At 39.7% G+C, this 20,726-nt stretch overlaps 1 protein-coding gene across 2 annotated transcripts in view; it reads left to right on the top strand.

The window, feature by feature from the left end:
* The window catches only part of FAT3 (FAT atypical cadherin 3), a 640,331-nt gene that overhangs the window by 279,167 nt on the left and 340,438 nt on the right, over positions 1–20,726 (top strand). For both annotated transcript variants that reach the window (XM_028515239.2, XM_036028695.1), the window contains exon 3: positions 12,269–12,583. In XM_028515239.2, coding sequence (XP_028371040.1) covers positions 12,269–12,583 — 315 coding nt within the window. The remainder of the gene's footprint in view (positions 1–12,268; positions 12,584–20,726) is intronic.

The following is a 20,726-nucleotide window of genomic DNA, read 5'->3' as shown; positions in this document are numbered from 1 at the left end:
GTGCTTTCTCTGGGGCCTGAAGGCATAGATTCCTACTGCCTGTGGTCTGTACCTGTGAGCGGCAGCAGCGGCCAAGTGCATAAGAAAATCAACTGATAAGGCTGCACCTTGGCTTTAAGCCTTGAGGGTAGTACCAGGACACCAGCTGCATTGTAGGTAGCAAAGGGGACAACTCAAACTTGGGGTAATTTTTAAGAAAATTGTCTTATCAAATAGGATAATTCACAGAGTTACATTTCAGAGCCAATTAACTATCAATTCTGCATATACATTAGAAAAGTCTAAAATAGACGACAGACTCAATCCATCATTTCATTTTGCCTAGTGATCACAGGACAGGAAAATGTCTAGTTGACTTGAGGTTTGTTTTTTTTGTTTTGTTTGTTTGTTTGTTTGTTGCTAATGTAGCTATTGACTAGGGTGCTTGTCTATTAAGACCCAGACATTCAGCCCTGGCTGGCGTAGCTCAGTGGATTGAGCGCGGGCTGGGAACCAAAGTGTCCCAGGTTCGATCCCCAGCCAGGGTACATTCCTGGGTTGCAGGCCAGAACCCCCAGCAACCGCACATTGATGTTTCTCTCTCTCTCTCTCTCTCCCCCTCCCTCCCTTCCCTCTCTAAAGATAAATAAATAAAAATATAAAAAAAAGAAGATTGAACTTTAAAAAAAAAAAAAAAAAAGACCCAGACATTCCAATTTGCTTGAATTTACCAAATGTTACAATGTTATTCCTCAATTTCTTTATTTAATATTTATAGTGTTCCAAATACCTAGTCACCATCCTAGAGTAGAGAAAACAAGACAGAATGGTCCCTTCTTATAGGAAGCTCCAATCAAGTGATAGGGGGACAAAAATAAAGCACTAAGAGAAAGGCAGAGGAGATAAGCCCCTAAGACAGGCCAGGCTGGGTGAGGGATCCTCTGAATCTGAAACCTTGAAACTTGAGGGTCACAGTAGGCAGTTTGGGGAAGCAGGGACCGAAGGAGCAGCATGTGCAGCCTTCTTTGCACAAAAGCAAAGGAGTGATGGATATTTGAGGAGACTCAGTCCACCAATTCACCTGGCCTCAACCCAGTCCAATATGTGAGAATCTTCTGAGAAGATAGAAAAATGGATTCAGAATAACATATTGCAGCAACTTTTAGAAATGTAAGAAGGTAATAATACTATTGAATTTCCTATTACCAAAGCGCTGATAGCAACCCACTGTGAGGAGCTCCTGGGCATGGAATTGCCTTCTTTTTCATGATAATGGACACATGTGGATAGATCAGCAGGCAACTGCTGTAATGGAAAGAGTCTGTGACTTCTATTTCCTGCTCCAGCTTCCAGGCTTGACTTTGTCCCTTGATTAGCTGGGTGATTCACTTAAAATTGACAATTAAAAAAGTACATTAAAGTATATATTTAAATATACATGAAATATGTGATACATGAAGTATGTAAAAGTGTATGCCTATATAATATGTATACACTGGAATGTATTTGAATCATTTTAGACATCTAAGTTAAGATTCTATTTACCCACAATTTGTCTGCTCATGTTGGCTCATTCCATTCTAGCTCATTTCAGTGGTGTCATGTATTTCAGACTGGCAGCAGTCACAGATGTGGCCATAGGACTGTGCAGAGGGACCCTGGCTGGGCATATGAGAATGAAAAAATCCCCATTCTTTCTTAGTGATGGCCACTCTGGCCATGACAGTGATTCCTGGTAAGGCATTAAGAGCCCAGGGATTAATAAACAAAGAAAGTAAAATGGTTATTGTTTGATCCTGCTGAAGGCAAGCCAGGGTTGGTGAAAAGTGGTTGGTTACCAAGACTGTGAAGAGACTCCAAGTACTCTAGGCAATTTAAAAATGCACCTGAGCGTTAACAGTGGGGGTGCTAGGTGAAGAGTGCCTGGGAATCCCTGTACTTTCCTTTGCACCTTCCTGTGAATTTATAATGATTTCAAAATAGAAAGTTAACAAATATTTTAAATGCACTGAGAATTAGGAGTTAATGTTTGGACTCAATGGAAATAAGAATTAAACATATATGCACAAGTAATAGACTGTGTTCAGAGCATCTTCAAAGAAAATGCAATCAGGGTGTTTTTAAAGTTGTTGTGTTCTTTTATTAACTGTCTCAGAACCCACAATGCTTATCTTTGCAGGGTGGTTTTCATTGTGTTGTAAGCTCCTGACTCCCAAAGGATTCCCAGAACTATTTGTTGACAGGTAGTTTTAGCACCCTTGTGGGCATTTGGGTGTCATTCTTTTGGGGCAAGATGTCATTGAGACTTGGGATGTGGCTGGAAAACAGATGAAGTGTGCACACCATCATATAATGGCCATCTGACTGAGGACAGCTCTGTGCATTTTTTCATCTCCTCTCAAGTATTTGGAGCCTATTTGATGAGAGCAATGTACATATTTTTTTCTACTACTTGTTTTGAATCAAGAACAATATAGCTAACATGTGCTTCATGCTGGGGTCAACTAATTCTAGTTGAAGCTGTGCACAGTTCTTATAAATGCATGTATACTTGTGTGTATATATATACACACAGCTTCATGAATATCAGTATGTAATTTGAACATCTCAGTTGAATCCACTTTGAGCATTTCCATGACAGATGAAAATGTGTATATATACAGATATATATACACACTATATATATACACACACACATATACATATGTTCATACTGTTTGTGCATGTGCTTATACAGTGGAATGTTAAGATGCACAAAGAATTCTGGTCTGCTATTACCTTTTTTATACAGCAAATAAAGATGAAACGAGAAAAGAAAAATGTTATAAACGTAAGCAAATCTCAAAATCAAAGAGTATAAAAAATCTCAAATGTATTTCTAAAGAATGTTTAAATGACAGCTTCATGAATATCAGTATGTAATTTGAACATCTCAGTTGAATCCACTTGGAGCATTTCCATGACAGATGAAAATGTGAAGGCGGGGGGAGTCCACTTCTGGATATTCCACCTGAGTTTTTTCACTGAGCAGCACTACCTGGAATATGCTACAAACTCACCATGAATGGTTTATTTTTCATTAGATATATTACTCACCCATTTCCACCCCTGACTCAATACACAATTATGAATGGACAGAGATCATACCCTGTTGATTGAGAGACAGAGATGGCTGAGGAGGAAGAAAGGACTAGAAGCCCATACCCCATGAAGTTAAAATTCTTAGACTGGAGAATAAAATCCCTGGAAAGAGAAAGTCATCTTATGATATTTAAAGAGCTGTCACAGTGAACAGTAGTTTGCAGACTTGTTCTGTTTTATTCTGTGATGTGTGTCAGTGGGGGCGGGGTGAAGGGAGGTGCCAGTAGAAATAGCGCATGGACTGAGAGAGACCAAAATTTTCCTCAGTGTGAAGAACTTCACATTAGCTGAAACACCCTAGCAAACAGAGGGTCCTGTCACCAGACTCAGAGCAGAGGTTAGGTGCCTGGTCAAGGATGCTGTAGGAGGGACTGCTTTCAGTAGAGGGTTGGTTATACTTAGGGATTTTTGAAGTCCCTTCCAGGCCTGGTTTGAGTGAGGCTGACTTAATCTCATCACTGATGTAAACTAACATACCACTGATTCAGTGTCAGGACTGACTGACTGACTTTATTCACGATAACAGATTCATTGAGTGCCAGCTATATGCCAGGCACTGCTATTGGCAATGAGACTATAATTATTAAGCAGAGACTCTCCTTATAGAACCTACTTGCCTATCTTCTGTAACAGGCATGTGAAAGCAAACTCCTTTCTGGAGATCAACACTCCAGCACTGTGTTAGGTAGTGAACCAAGAATATGTCAGAAACATTATATTCTGCATATTTTTCAAAATCAAAGCAAACTCTCTTTGCAGAGGATAAGTACTATTTGTTTATTTTTTGATATTCTACAAAGATATACCAAGAAGTACTATATAATGATTTCTACAGTCAATATGAAGAACTCATGTAGGAAAATATAATATTAACTTAATATTGTTTGCTCAATTAATGACACTTCTGTATCAGAGGAGACATAATTTCTTTGGATAGAAAATCCTAGGAAAGTTTGATATCTATATGTATTTGTTATTTGACTGCTTTATTTTTTATTGATTATGCTATTACAGTTGTCCCAATTTTCCCCCTTTGCCCCCCTTTGGTGGGTACCCACCTTCCCTCCAGCAATCCCTGCCCCTTAGTTCATGTCCATGAATTGTGCATGTAAGTTCTTTGGATTCTCCATTTCTTAACCTATTCTTAAAATTCCCCTGTCTATTCTCTACCTACCAATTATGCTTCTTTTTTAAAAAATTTTATTTTATTTTTAGAAAGAGGGGAAGGGAGGGAGAAAGGGAGAGAAACATCAGTGTGTGGCAACCTCTCATGTGTCCCACACTGGAGAATTGGCCTGCAACCCAGGCATGTGCCCTGACTGGGAATTGAACCAGCAACCCTTTGGTTCGAGGGTTGGCACTCAATCCACTGAACAAACCAGCCAGGGCCCAATTATGCTTCTTAATCCCTGTACCTTTTTCCCCATTCTCCCCCTTCTCCCTCCCCATTAATAACCCTCCAAATGATCTTCATATCTATGATTCTGTTCCTGTTCTAGTTGTTTGCTTAGTTTGTTTTTGTTTTTGTATTTTAGATTCAGTTGTTGATAGTTGTGAGTTTGTTGTCATTTTAATGTTCATAGTTTTGGTGTTCTTTTTCTTAAGTAACCCCCTTTAATATGTCATGTAATAAGGGCTTGGCGAGGATGAACTCCTTGAGTTTTACCTTGTTTGGGAAGCACTTTATCTGCCTTTCCATTCTAAATGATAATTTTGCTGAATAGAGTAATCTTAGTTGTAGGTTCTTGCTTTTTATCACTTTCAATACTTCTTGCCAGTCTCTTCTTGCCTGCAAAGTTTCTTTTGAGAAATCAACTGATGGTCTTATGGGAACTCCCTTGTAGACAACTCTCTGCTTTTCTCTTGCTGCTTTTAACATTCTTTCTTTATCTTTAACCTTTGGCTTTTTAATATGATGTGCTTTGGCATGAGCTTCTTTGCATCCATCTTGTTTGGGCCTCTCTGTTCTTCCTGGTCTTACATATACATTTCCTTCACCAAATAAGGGAAGTTTTCTTTCATGATTTTGTCAAAAAATCTTCAATTTCTTGTTTTTTCTCTTCTCCTTATGGCATCCCTTTGATTCAGATGTTGGCCCTTTCGAGATGTCCCAGAGTCTTCTTATTCTCTCCATTTTTTTGAGTTCTTGTTCCTTCATTCTGTACTGGTTGACTGTTTATTTCTCCCTCATATTCTAAATCATTGATTTGACCCCTGGCTTTCTTCTCTTCATTGTTGGTTCCTTGTGGATTTTTCTTTATTTCACTTTGTATAGCCCTCATTTCTTCCCTTTTGGTTTTTCTATACTCAGTGAAATCTCTATGCATCCTGATCATCAGTGTTTTGAACTCTGCATTGGATAGGCTGGCTATCTCTCTTTTGCTTAGCTCTTTTCCTGGGGTATTGATCTGTTCTTTCATTTAGGCTATATTTTTTTTGTCTTCTCTATTTGGCAGCATCCTTGTGTTTGTTTCTGTGTATTAGGAGAACTCCTTTTACTCCCTGTCTTAGCTCACCTATTAAGTTGTATGGGGTAGAGACTCAGGTGTTCCCTCGCGAGGGCGGGGGGGGCGACAACCTGTTCCACCCCTTTGTGGCTCTGTATGTGGGGGAGGGGTCTGAGAGAGGACAATGCCTCTGTCTGGCTGCTGGAGGTTTGCTGAGCACTCACCCCATTTCCAGTCATTTCACTCCCTTCCCATATTTGACTGGCACCCATCTAGGTGCTGCCCTTGTGGTAGTTCCCAGAGTCGGTGGGTTTGCATACATTCTAGGACTGTGTAAGCCCTTTAAATGGACTTTCCCAAGAGACTAGCATTTCTCAATCCCCACTGGTTTTTACAGCCAGAAGTTATGAGGCTTTATATTTCAAGTGCTGGAACCTTAGGCTGCGTGGTCTGGCCAGAGGCTGGGATTGCTGGCTCCCAAGTGTCTCTCCTGATTTTTATCCACCACATGTGAATGTGGGATGACCCATTCTACAGGCCATTGCCACCGCTGCCACCTCGCCACTACCACCTCACCGTTGCCTACTGTGTCCTCTTTGCCCTGGCTCCCCTTCTCTGCCCATTCTACCTTTCTGGATGAATATGGCTTCTTTAAATCTTTGGTTGTCAGACTTCCATATGATTCAATTTTCTGGCAGTTCTGGGTGTTTTTTGTTTTGAGGTTAGTTTTGATCCTTCTTATGGTTGTGAAAGGAGGTGAAACGTGTCTACCCATACCTCCATTTTCACCAGAAGTTCTTGAAATCTATATGGATTAATAGTTAACAACTGTTTAGTTGATAACTGGTCTTAAGTTTGAAAGACCAGGGTCTAAGAACCAGAACTTCTATTTACTGGGTGAGTGATCATAGATTAAGCAAGTTACTATATTTTTCAGACTGTAAGATGCACTGCATCCCCCCTCAATTTGGGAGGAATAATGGTTGTTAATGCTGCTGTTCAGTTCTGCTTATATTTACATTGGTGAAATATTATGTTATTTATGTTATTAAATATTTTACCACACTTTTTGCTTTAAAATTTTTTTGCCTATTTTCCTTCTCTAAAACCTAGGTGCATCTTATGGTCTGAAAAATATGGTACTTAACCTAATCTCTGTTTTCTTATCTGTAGTATGGGGATAAAAATTTGGCACTAATAAATTTTTGATGATTAAGTGAGGGGTCTAGAAAATATAATAAAGAATGCATTTGTTGCACCTCCTATAGTACCAGGCTAATAGTGAATGGATGTGAAGATGATAGTGTTGTCAATACTGGTTATAAACCTGTCCCTATTTGGAGGTAATAGTCATCTATGTAGAAAACTCTACAGAATTTGTAAAAATTCTGGTATAAGTAAGAAGTCTAACAGGGTTATAGGATATAAGATCAACATACAAAAATCAATTATATTTTATGTACTTGCAACCAACAATTGAAATTAAAATAATATCTTTAGATACTATGAAAAACATGAAATACTTAGGAATGAATTTGACAAAAGATGTTCAAGATCTACATACTAGAACTATAAAGCATTACTTAAAGAAATAAAACATAAATAAAAGAGATTTAAAGATCAATAGGCTCAAAATTTTTCATGTCAGCTCTGTCCAAAACAATCTATATTCAATGTCATTCCAGTCAAAATCATAGTAAATTTTTCTGAATTTTATATGGATTCTAAGGCTAATTCTATAATTTATATGTTAACACAGAGGATCTGGAATAGCCCAAATTTGAAAAAAAAAGAGCATAATAACAAGACTTATATTTCCTGATTTCAAGACTTACTATGAAAATACATTAGCACAGTGTGATATCAGTGTAAAGATAGATCAATGGAAGAGAATAGAGAGTTCAGAAATAGACTCATAAATATATGATCAAATGATTTTTGACAGAAATACAAAGGCAGTTCAGACAAAAAATAGTCTTTTCAACAAGTGGGGCTGGAACAATTCATATCTACATACAAAAAAAAATCCACTTAGACCCATGCCTTGGACCACTTACAAACGTTAACTCAAAATCGATCATAGATATACACATAAAACCTAAGATTATTAAATTCCAGAAGAAAATATAGGAGAAAACCTTTGTGACCTTGAATTAGGCAATGATTTTTTTATTTTATTTTATTCTTGTTTATTCTATTACAGCTGTCCCAATTTTTCCCTGTTTGTCCTCCTCCACCCAGCCCACCCCACTCCTACAGCCCATCCCCACCCCATTGTTTGTGTCCATGGGTCACTCCGACATGTTTTTTGACCACTGCCTTCCCTTTCTTTCATCTTTCCCCCACTCCCTTTCCTCTGGCAGCAAAAGGAAAATTGATGATTTGAATATCATCAAAATTAAAAGTTTCTGTTCTTCAAAAGATATTGTTATGAGAATGAAAGGACAAGTCACATACTGGAGGAAAATATTTGCAAATCACTTATGTAAACAAGGAGTTTTATCCACGTATATCAAGAACTCCCAAAACTTAACAAGAAAACAACCCAATTTTAAAAATAGGTAAACAATTTGAACATTTAACCAAACAAGATATGAAGATGGTAATAAGCACTTTTAAAGATGTTCAACACTGCCCTGGCTGATGTGGCTCAATGGAATGAGCACTGACCTACAAACCAAAGGGTTGCCAGTTCTATGCCCACTCAGGGCACATACCTGGATTGTGGACCAGGTCCCTAGTAGGGGACATGCGAGAGTCAACTACACTTGTTGTTTCTCTCCCTGTCTTCCTCCCTTCCCCTCTGTCCAAAAAGAAAAAGGTTGATGTTCAACACTATCAGGAAGATACAAATTAAAACTTCAAAATGCCACTACATACCCAGTAGACTGTCTAAAATTAAGGCAACTAATCATACCAACTGTGCCACAAGTGAGGATGAGGAGCAACTGGGATGCTCCACATTTACTGCTAGTGGGGATATCAAATGGTGCAGAGATCAGCCATGTGAAACAGCTATTCTGCTCCTAGGTACTCAAGAGTAATGACAGTATTTCTGTAGAGAACATATGTAAATGTTCTCAGCAGCTTTATTTGTAACATCCAATAACTGAAAGCAACCTAAATGTCCCTAAACTAGTCAATATTAAACAACATTGTGCTATGTGCATAAAATGGAATATTACTTAGAAATAAAATGGAAAAGTGATGATGCATTGTTATATACAATATGGGTGAATCTCGAAACAATTATTCTGACTGAAAGAAGCCAGACAAAAAGTGTACGTCAGTACGACTGCATTTCTATAAAATTGTAGAGAATGCAAATTAGTCTGTAGTGAGAGAAAGCTAATCTGAGGCCTGGCAGTAGGGAGAATTGGGAACATTTATTATTGGGATGAAAAATGAGAAAGAGGGTACTTTCAAGGATAATGATTGTTATCTTGATTGTGTTAATGGTTTCATGGGTATCAGAACCTACCAAATTGTTGAAACATGTATAGTTTATTGCGTGTCAATTGTACCTCAATTAAAAAAAATGTAGTAAAGAATGCATGATGGTTGTCACAAAGCTAAGGTCTTGTGATGTGATTTTGGCAACCCTTGGGCAACCTCGAAAGTGAATGTTTGCTTGAAGGTCAAGGTCAGGCAGACTTAAGTTTTCATTTGTGACCTGTGAGAGCAGAGAAGAAAGTGAGGAAGTGCTCTCACTGGATATCAGTTGTAGTGATATAGTTAATATGCAGCAGCCTTAGATAATCTTAAAATGACTGTTCACACATTTCAGTCACATTTTTAAATTTGTCCTCCAGTTTTTGGATCATGAGACTGACACTTGAACACTGTGTTCCATGGTACTCATTCACACTTCTAGTTGATGAGTAAAAATATAGCCATAGGCATAGTTTATCTTAATGAGAGAATTCCAACTTCTAGGGAACGTTTCTGATCCTTTGCTTAAATTACACCGATACAATAAAATCTGCATTAGTGGATACCTTCCACCCAAGGACTTCCCCAAATCATTTAATGTCCAAAGTTTGTGATATGCCATCTTCCAGTCTGACCGGTGCAAGAAAAGAGAATTCTGTGGCTTCCAGGGATCACAAAGCAATTCTGTGACTGCAAATCTGTGTGCATGTGAGTGGACCTGAGTGCATGTGGGGCGGGTGGTCAGGCAAGGTACAAACAACACCAGGTTCTTTGCTGTTGTTGCTTACTGACTTACATTCTCTTTTTGGTGGCCTTACTTTTCTGTTCCCCAAGCATATTTTTATGAAAGGGTGTGTCATGGGCAAGATGCAAAGACTGTGCAAGAATGCCCTATGACCAGTTAAGAAATAAACATCTAACAAGGTAGTCTATCCCAAATTTCCCTCCCCTCAAGATTGCCCCTTGCTTTGGGGTATGGTTACTGTTTACAAGGCTTTTGGTATTACTTTTGTTTTGCATTGATTTATCTTACACTCAGCACCTATTGCATTTGCAAACATTCTGCTCAACTCTTAGCATACATGATGCCCTAATATATAAGAGAGAATTGCAACATATACATCATAGGGAAGTTGTGTTGCAAGTCTCATAGCACATCGTAGATGCTCAGTAAATGCTTTTTCATTTGCTTCCCCATTCCTTCTGGTTCTAGATGCTTTGCCTTTCCAGTGTATCAATGTCAACCACATGAGGCTGAGTCCTCTTGGCTCTTAGCTGTGCAGTTATCCACTCAGCGTGGATCTTCTCATTCAGAGTCTGTCTGCATGGAAAGATTCTTAGTCTCTTGAAGACAGAGGTCCTCTCTCACTTACCTCTGTCTCTGAGGTGTCCAGCACAGGCTACACCAGATGCTTATAAATTAAATGGACAGGTGTCATTCAAGAAGTGCTTTCCAGCACATTTACAGCATTTTTCACAGGCTGTGTCCCTCATCCTAGATCCTGCCTGCCTACTCTTTGTCTTCATTTCAGACACCCCTTGGTTTCCTCATCACTTGACCAACCTCTGACTTGAAGAGCTCCAATTCCCCTGGGTAGTAAAACACCCATGTCCGTGTGGAGGCACGTGGCTACGACTGCTGCAAGCATTCCACTGAGCTAGCCATGGTTTTGTGATGGACCTGTGCCCATACTTGCAGATGTTCCTATACCTGGCTGGGTCTTCTGGACCTTGATGTCATGTTGGCATTCGACCCTGCCTCAAATTAGTTTGTACAGCTGCCTTTTATTCATTCTGTCAATGGACACATAGACTGATGTTTGCAAACATTATTTTTTATTTCCCTGCTTTTCTTCTTTGTCTAATATCTACAATCTATTCTTCTAATGTCATGTTAGCATTTCTGAATTTCAGGTATCATCCATGAATCCATAGGAACCCATTGTGTTTTACATATTTCCATTGAGAATATTTAATGTTATCTTTTTTCCAATGGCATAACATGGTGCAGGTTCTTTGATGGACAGCTTCGGAGCTGAAAGGTCAGCATCAGTTGGGTTACCTCCTCTGAAGAGTTAGCTGTTCTAAGTTTTAGGCAACTGAATATTTCAGCATAATTGTTTCTGGACAGATGCCCTCCTCCCTCTCAGTTGCTATACTTGGCCGTTTGCTTATGCAGGTGTGTAAGCCAAATTATGTGCCTAATATAGTCCAAAGTCCAACAGGAATTCAGAAGATAGAGGATTCAGGTCAGAATTGAAAGACTTTTTCTGACTCTTTCCATGGGTGTCTTTTAGGGTATAACATGAATCCCATGCCTTCTTTGAGTATCCTGACTACTTTAGAGTTTTTATAAGCTGAGCCCAGAATTCCCCATCACTGTGGATATGCTTACATTCCTGTTTCTGCAGTAAGTTTCTGCAGCCTGATGATTTGGGTGAGGGCAGTAAAGACACTGAAGAGCACAGTGTTTCTTCTCTCTTTTCTGGCAGACATCCGATTTCCTGGTTGGCACTTGTTTCAACAATAAAATGAGAAAGGTGGGAGGGAGAAGATGAGGCATTTTTCTGCTCCTAAATCTGAATGATTGTCCATGAGTATCTCTCCAAGTAACTCTGAGTTTATTTATGGCTCTCTGTAGAGTTCTTCAAGGGGCTAGTACTCATTCATAGAGTGTGCTGGCGTGGCTTCTTCACTAATTGTTTGGAATAATGTGACATTTGATGTTCAGGGAAACAGCATGAAAAAGGCTTACATCTTTGCATGCGAAGTAGTTTTTATTCTAATGGACAAAAGAATATTTGAAAGGCCTTTTTCATTCTTGTGAATGAACACATGAAATAATTTACCCTGAGAGAGCTTTTTGTTGCAAAGGAAATCAATTCAATATCAGGTCAAATGGAGATATTGACCTGATATTGCTCTAATTTCCCATGCAACATGGGAAGCGCTTTGACCTCTGCCCCACTCTCTTCCCATTGCTTCCTACTGTCTCTTCCATATTGGGTATGCATGTATTGAGATTCTCTCTGTCCCTAAAATTCAAACAATGTATTTGTGCATCTAATTGTACTTCTCATACTGTAGGAGTACTATATAATACAGTTTTACAAAAAAATAGTTTTCTTATGTAAAAAGAAACATCTTCATGTAAATGGATTTTTTTAATATGCCAAGATTACTTAGCATAGCCATCCTGAATTTGGGATGACTTACTTAATGTCTTTCAGTTTTATGGTAGCAATAATGCTCCCTCTTTTTTCTTTTAGGAGTCATTTCCACTGCAGACATTCTCGATCGAGAGACAACAGGGTCCTACTGGCTGACAGTGTATGCCACAGACCGGGGCGTTGTTCCACTCTATTCCACTATTGAGGTCTACATTGAAATTGAGGATGTGAATGACAATGCACCGCTGACCTCGGAACCTATTTATTATCCGGTTGTCATGGAAAACTCTCCAAAGGATGTGTCTATCATTCAGATCCAGGCTGAGGATCCTGACTCTAGTTCCAATGAAAAACTGACATACAGGATTACAAGTGGGAATCCTCAGAATTTTTTTGCCATCAATATCAAAACAGGTAAGGGAAGGCTTATATGACTTTTTAAAATTGATAGTCCAGCTGTTAAATCCATCACCCTGACACTAGCTTACATATATTATTTTATTTATTCCCTTATTTATTTTATCGTGTGGAGAACAGCATCCTCTTTTCTAGGGGAAGTTTCTGAAAAGCTGGGTGTTCTACTTGTCTGGTTGGTATGTTTTAATTTCAACTGATACAAGATGAAGTGATCTGATAAAAATTAGACTTTCATAGAAATCCTTAGATTTGCATTCTCAAAATAATGAAAAGTGGTTCCCAGGATACTCAAAGGGCCAATTGCTGCCTTACTTTTTCTTGGGAGAAGGTAGCCTGGCCCTGGGTAAGCTGGTTTTGTGACCCCTTCCTTCTCACAGTTCCTCCCTTGCTCAGTCTTAGCCCAGCTTGCTGTAAGTGCTCTCCTCAAAGACTTTACTTTAAGCCCTAAGTTTTTTGTAGTTCTTCTACCTACCCATCAATGAAGTGTCAACGTTTAGAAGAATTTCTGGTATCTCAATCTTTACATAAAGTATACAAAATTTTTATTTTCTGGTCTTCTGCTCAAAAACTTTCTAGAGATTGTAATGAAAACTTACTTTTTTGAATAAGGATCAGAAAATGCCAGTGTGGAGTTTGGTTGGATACAATCTGAGAAAAGTACATGCACTAGAAAAATGCCTTGTAGATTGAATCTCAGCTTATTGCTTTCTTGCGATTTGCCTCTTCTAGATCTTAATAAGGAATTAAAACACTCAGTGAGAATTGTGATGGGTAACATTTTAATTAATTGAAATTTAGAAGAATGTAAATTAGAAGGCACTACTGCTCTCTCACTCTGGGCAAATGAGGTGATGGTGGTCAGCCGGTAGGGTAAGTCGATGTTTGTCGGTGTGGATGTGCTCAGGTTCCCAAAGAGCTGGTGAAATCGATTGTCATGTCTCCTGCCTATGTTTGTTAAAGTAGAAACATTCTGGTGATCCCAAGCATTTAGATACGTGAGGTTGCCATTAACATAATTTAAAAAGAATGACAAGTTTTTTGGAAACTATTGATTTTCTCTAACCATGAGTGAGTCAGTCATTTAGTTAAGCAGAGTGTAGCATTCTCACAGTGTTCAAGCAGGATTTGCATCACATTTCATTACAAGCGGAAGCATGGGCGTCAGCTCTCAGGGTTTGATGGGGGCCCGTTGAACTTGAAGAAGTCTCAGAGATGTGGCGTCTAGACCAACTTTTCAGAGCCCCGTTAAGTGGGGAAAACTGCTCCTGCACAGGAAGAACCCTTGAGCTGAGCTGGGAAGTCCCTCCGATTCACTGTCTTCCTGTGACAGAGAGGTCTGTGTAATATGGTGACAGAGAAATGAATTCAGATACTTCAGAAAGGTGAGAGAGAGGACAATGAGAAAATAGTCATAGCAAAGAAGCTGAGGATGCAGACATCTTTACATTTCACAGCCCCCGTGGAATCTGGTTCTGTTGCCCCTTGGTCATTGACAGTGAGCCTAGCACCCCTTTATAATAAGGGAAAAGGCACCGCAGATGATCATTTTCAAGATGGAGAAGGACATGTACACTCATTCAACTAAAGCTGTCTTTTATAGAGCTTCTAAAAGTTTGCCTATGAATGTTAAGAAAGGATTGGATTATCATAATTTGGCCTATCTTACCTAATAAGAGCCTTAAGCATATTTATAGTTTTTCTGTTCTTGACACAGGTTTTTAAAAAGCATCGGTGCCAGGAATGACATTTTAAAGTAACTTCTGAAATTGCCTATAATAATGTACCATGCTTTGTCATTCTCAGACACATGAAAACACTGGATATTGTTTATTCATTTGTTCCCTCACCAAACGTATGCTGTGCATACTAGTTTACAAATAAGATCTAATAAACAGAGTTTTAAACTTAAGATGTGGTCCATTTTTTTTCAGGGAATCAGGGAAAATGAAATTAAAATGAGTAACGAGTATATATAATACAATAAAAGAGCACAGTAACTGATTCTGGTAGAGAAGTTTCACGCATGATGAGTTGGCGAGAGTAACAGTCCAGGAGCGTTTCGTGGAAGAGGTGACATTTGAGGTTAGAAGTCTTGTGTTTCAAATCCTTGCACTGCACTTTGTATCTGAGGAACAGGAAAACATAGACTACATTAGACACCTTCACCAGCTTCATTTGCTTGGGAAAATTACTGAACTCTCTGAACGTCAGTGTTCATCAGTGTTCAGTGAGAAAGGATTGTTGTTGCAAGGAATGCAGAAGTCCTCATGTGAAATGCTGTGTGCAGTGCCTGGCACCCTGAAGCTCCGCCGCGCAGGTTGGTGGCTTTAGCTCCGATTACTGGCATGACATTTAATCTCCTTAGACGTCAGATTCTTATCTGGAAAATGAGAATAACTTTACTTACCTCACAGGTTTGCTCAAGAAAGACTGAATGCCATGATGGGTTTGAAGGCTGTTGATAAACTGCAAAGCTCTGTAAGAACCATCTTTTTATGACTATTTCTCTTGTGATTTACAGAAGCACAAGCCTACTGTGATTTTGTTAGGCTTGTTGCTGTAAGTACCATGATGCCTATGGAGCAACTTTCAGCCAACTCAACCAGCCTTCTAAAGGGACTCTTTAGCCCTGGCCCAGTGGCTCAGTTGGTTGGAGCATTGTCCCCTACACCAAAAGGATGTGGGTTCAACTCCCAGTCAGGGCACATCCCTAGCTTGCAGGCTCACTCCCTGGTCAGGGTGCATATTGGAGGCAACTGGTTGATGTTTCTGTCTCTATCTCTCTCTCTCTCCCTTCCCTCCCCCTCTGTCTAAAATCAGTAAACATATGCTGTGGTGAGAATTTAAAAAAGAGAGAGAGAGAATTTAATTTTTGGCATTACTTTCTGTGTCTCTAAAGTCATTTGCCTGAAATAGTTATGTTATTGTAATATTTCTTAGTAATGAAAGATTTGTGCTCTAGATTTTTTCAACTAAAAATTGCATGTAGACTTTTTAAAACAAACTTATTCCTCCCTCTGTGGTAGATCTGAAATTTATAGTTTTGTTTTCTCTTGGCAATGTGCTACATAATAAATAAAGATTAAAATGATTAATGCAAAGTCAAATAATACCAATTCTTATGATCTAAAGCTTGCTGAAGATAACAGATGTCCTAGACCCAGGAAGGGAGAGAGATGTCAGTATTGAACACTCTGTTCTCTACCCAAAGGACTATTTGTTTGTTGGTTTCTATTACATTTAAAATCACATAGTATCAGTAGTCTATGGACCTTCTTCAGTAATTCCTGTGGCTTAAGAAGAAAAACAAAAGCTGTAATGCTATGAAATCCTTTCTGTCCTGTGAAGAGAACCTTTGATTAATTACAGGATGAGCAGTTGAATCCAGTCAAATGTAACCTCCTTGCCTGTGCATGCCTTCGCTGCTCAGTAACTGGTCAGTGACACTGTGTTCTGAACAGAAGACACCCAACAGGCTGGTGTTCACTTGCCTCTTTGGGTGAGTAGGCACTCAAAGACTTCCTTCCAGCTCTTATAACCACATCAAGGCTGGCCACACATTTGTTATCCAGGCTGAATTGGGGAACAGGTATAGGAAGTTCCTCTAGGGTTTCAGAATGCCTATTTTAGTCATATCTACAGCTTGGAATCCACTTAGCACCATGCCATATTAAGTAAAACACTTGGTGAGTGCTGGTTGTTTTTACTGATGGTCATCCGGTATTCCCCACTGGAATAAAGTTTGTGTAAGTTACAAGCATACAACTCCACTCTCTTTTGAAGAAGGTGTACTTCAAAGACAGAAGGTGTACTTAAAGACAGTATGTGGCATGGGCACCTTCCATTCAGTTTTATAAAATGTACTGTGCACTACTTTGTACTGCTGCTCTTCTAGACCCCAGGAGTTGGCAGGATGGATGATGTAGCCAAGTGTAAGGTAGTTTATACAGTCAGGGAATTTAGTCTCATGGGAAAATATAGGGATCACACATACAATGTGCTTTAACAAGAATGTGCGGTAGTTTATAAATAAATGGCCGAACTCTGTGGCATATAAGCTGTGAACAAGGAACGCGTCCAAGTAGGGTGGAGGTCAGGGCCAGCTGGAATAAGAGGGGCTGGGGAAAGGGCTTCACAGACCTGAAGGGGGCCCCGAAGCTTGGATCCATCTGCAGAGAGAAACTCCAGAAGACTACCCAGAGATCAGAAATAAGTTCAGCTGATCTTGAAACCCATCTACTGCTACTGGAGCTAGTTTGAGAGGTATCATATCATTAGCAAAGAAATTTTAGAAGACTCATAAATGTCTGGAGTATTGTAAGATATTAGAGTAGCAAATAGGCACACCTTTGTATTTTGGCTTGCTAGTGTTTTCTTTCTGTATTTTTAAATATATTAAAATATGTATTTTTATCTCTCCTATCTGAGAGGTCTACTTGAAATAATTATTTTAGAGGGGGAAATATACAGAAGAGTGATCCCTTTATTCTTTCTTTTGCTCCAGTAAATATCAATCCAAGGTCAGCATATGCTGCTTTGAGAGCCAGCGTCTGTGGAAGCAATTCTTGCTGACTCCGGCCCTCCTGATGACGGGTTATCCGGGGCCTGGCTTTCTAAATGCCTTCCTGCTGTTGCAGTATCTCCCTCTGGCCCCGGCACTGGCACACTGGCAATCTTCACCTGTGTTTGAGTGAAGGTGAAGCTCAGCTTTTTTTTTTTTTTTTACATTTGTTGAGCATCTTGGGATAAACCTGACCAAAGCCTACTTTACATATAGGTAGACTAGCTGTCTTCCCACCAGGTGGGCTGAGAAGAAGAGCTCCTTTTCCAAAGTGTGTCTGCCGCAGCAGTACCTCAAATTCTACTTTTAACTATTCATTCCCTTGGGGTTTGACAGTTTTGCCTATTAAAACAGGAAAGTGCATTATTAAAATATTGGATATCCTTCTTTTTTATATCAACTCTAAATAAAATGAGCTTGCTTTTGGTGTGTGGTATAAGACATAGTGGCTAAGTGTTAGCAGAGGAGGTAACAGAGAAATCTAGATCACACTTCAGCATGACAGTAATCATGGGGCAAGCTTCTTAGACTAGAGATACTGGAGGTAGAACCCAGTGATTTGCTTTTCTAACAAGTTCCCAGATGATGCTGACGCTGCTACCCCGAGAGCCTGGTGAATAAGACTCTAGACTTCAGTATCTAGAGAGAAATGGAAGAGGGAGATCTCACGGTGCTGAGAGATGCACCTGAGGACAGGGTGGCCAATGTTATCATTCATAGGACACTCTGGCCTCATAGCACTGGAGTTTTGACATTTGACTATAAATTCAAAGTGGTCTCTCTGCCGTCCCCCCAGTCAACTTTCATATCCTTGCTTATGTTTCCTGTTTTGTGAAGTGGGGAAAAAAAAGAAAATCCTGTCTCTCTAATTGTTCATGAGCAAAATATCAGAACTAGGGCTTGTGGTTGATTAAAAAATGGGTTATATAATATTTAGATAAAAATTCTATTGTTTCCAAATTTATAGAATTTAGCAGAATTTGTAACGAAAGTGGAATCAGGCCTACTTTAAAGCATTAATGAACATTTAGTATTTAGTATATTGTTATAAAAATGGTAGCTTGTAAGACAGTGGTGCTCAAAAATAATTTGGTATCTTAAGTAAGCTAAGTATCTGGCTTATGCACAGCTCTGTTTGCTGGTAATGTGCTTAGAAAACCACCTTTTCCTTGAAAACAGAAGGATGTGTTACATCATATGTAAAATCAGAGATTAAAAAGAAAAAAAACACACAAGGTGAGGGACAAGGATACATACAAATATTGATGCTGTTGTTCATAGTGAATATCATAGAAATTTCCTAGTGCTGTCTCTTTTGTTCCTCCCTAGTGGAAAGCTAACTTCTGAATGGGTAGAAACGACCACTAGATATTTTTAAGTCCAGGTGCAAAGTGGATGATAATGTAGTGAATGAGTATGTACGAAACTGTAAATCACCCTCGTCCTTCCTTCAGCTCTGAAAGGAGGCCTCATGCTATAGAACATGGAATTGCATTCATTTAATCCAACAAGTCCCCTAGAACAAGTCGGGCTCATGCAGATTTATCACAGGGGCTTATTTAAATTCAGCGGTGACCTTTGCTTCCCTGTGCACGTTCTCCAAATGAACAAGGACAAAGGGAACTTCTCTGCACTGTCATTATGTCCCTGAGGAGTCAGTGCATTTCCCCATCTGATCAGCTCTAAACTGCAGGCTGGGGGCCTGGGAGTGTGGGGTTCCAGGGGTGCAGGCTTGGTCAGGGAGGCTATGGGAAGGGAGAGTGTGCTCTTTCCTGGGGTGGACTCCAGCTCTGCCTTCCTGTGGTTTGGTTTTGTTTAAATGCTGCTTGTGAATCTAAGCAGCAATTTCAGTTTCCCAGTCTCAGTATTGTTACCAGCTTGGACTGGGAAAGTCTTTGTTGCAGGGGACTGTCCTGTGCATTATAAGATGTTTAGCAGCATCTCTGGCATCTACTAGATGCCAGTAGCACCCCTCCCCCAGGCTTGTGACAGTCAGAATATTTCCAGGCACTGTCGAATGTCCTGTGGGAGTAAAATTGCCCACTGAGAACCACTGAATGAATGCGGAATATTTTCTAGGACTCTATTACCTATGGCCCTGAGCAAAGCACCCTGTACAAAATGATTTACTGGTTATGGAGCTGTGATGGTATTGTTAACTGGAAAAAAATGTGTGTGTGCATGTACCTATATCTCTGTATATACACATATGTATATATCATTAACAAAATAAAAGAAGGGAGAAATCCTAAGCCACCTCTCACTCCACTCTGACTCCAGGTTCTTTGAATTTTGAAGGTCCCATGAATACTTGAAATCAAATCTATTAAAACACAAAAAGAACAAAGCAATAACAAAACTTCAAACAGAATAAATATGGATGAAGCTATCATTTTCTCAACTCTCAGTATTGCAGAGGATTTGGCTGCTCACAAAACTCTCCTCAGAGTCTGTTTTGAACAGCACTCTCAGAAGAGAGTACACGGAGATGATTTTGAGGGTTCCAGGACTTATTTCCTTGAAATGCTTAAGCAGCTCCAAATCCTGTTTCTGCTTAAAGTCAGCCTTCTAACAGATAAACCTGTGTATCGTTTCTTCCATGGAATAAAGCTGACGAAAAAGAAAAAAAAGTTACTTTAGTTGGGGTTCGTGCAGCCGTGCATCTAGACTAATAGTCTCAGCTCTTCCACATGCCTTGTGTCTATGCCACACTGACGTACAAGCCCCAGGAAGTGGTGAATGCTCAGGGACCTAAATCAGTGTCCCAGGTCACCTGCAGTGGGCATATGACAGAATTGAGAAGACTCAGCTAAGTGCCACTATCAGTAATGGACAGGGAACCTTTTCTCCCAAATGAAGTCAAGTTTCAATAGACCTGGTGCTAGTTAGGCAGCATTATGTGTTCTATCCAATTTATGAGATTCAGATCTTTGAGTTAATACGACTGTTGCTTGGAAAAAGGATTTTTTCAGGGGCTGATTTTATAAAACTGAATTACAGGCAGGGACAGGGAACTTTGGTAGAAGGGAGCGAAGACTGTGCAGGTTCACCCTGGAGAGAAGAGAAAGGATGCTGCTGCTTGGCCAGGAACCTACCCTGGGCTCACAGGTGACTCTGAGGCACCTCCTGGAGGTTCAGGGTGCTGCTGGTTGTCTCCTGTGGCCTGTGGTGTTGCCTGGCTTCCATGCTGCTCCTGTGTCCTGCTAACCATCCTGGGGTGGGGGCAGTCTTCCACATACCCAGCCTGCCCCTAGAGCTCAGCTGCTGCCATAGCTGCTGCTGGAAATGACTGAGAATTATTTGGGAGGTGATAAAGTCATGTAAATAAAGCAGATGATGGAGGTATGTGTATGTGTGTGTGTAAAGAGAAAGAGATATTGATTGATTAAGGTGATAAATTTCTCTTCTATTTCATCTATCTGGCTGTTAATTCCACTGCAATGATATACTACATTGGTTTATTACTTTCTTCCATTCTGAGAGAAACAGTGAATTTTAATTGAAACCATGGCCTGCCTCCTTTCATTCTCCCAGGCTGTTGTTAGGGAGACTCCTGTATCTCCCTGGATGTGCACCCCC

The sequence above is a fragment of the Phyllostomus discolor genome, chromosome 6 (assembly GCF_004126475.2).
Source record: "Phyllostomus discolor isolate MPI-MPIP mPhyDis1 chromosome 6, mPhyDis1.pri.v3, whole genome shotgun sequence".
NCBI lineage: Eukaryota > Metazoa > Chordata > Mammalia > Chiroptera > Phyllostomidae > Phyllostomus > Phyllostomus discolor.
Note: the sequence above shows the minus strand (reverse complement) of the source record. Positions and strands in the feature narration are given on the sequence as shown.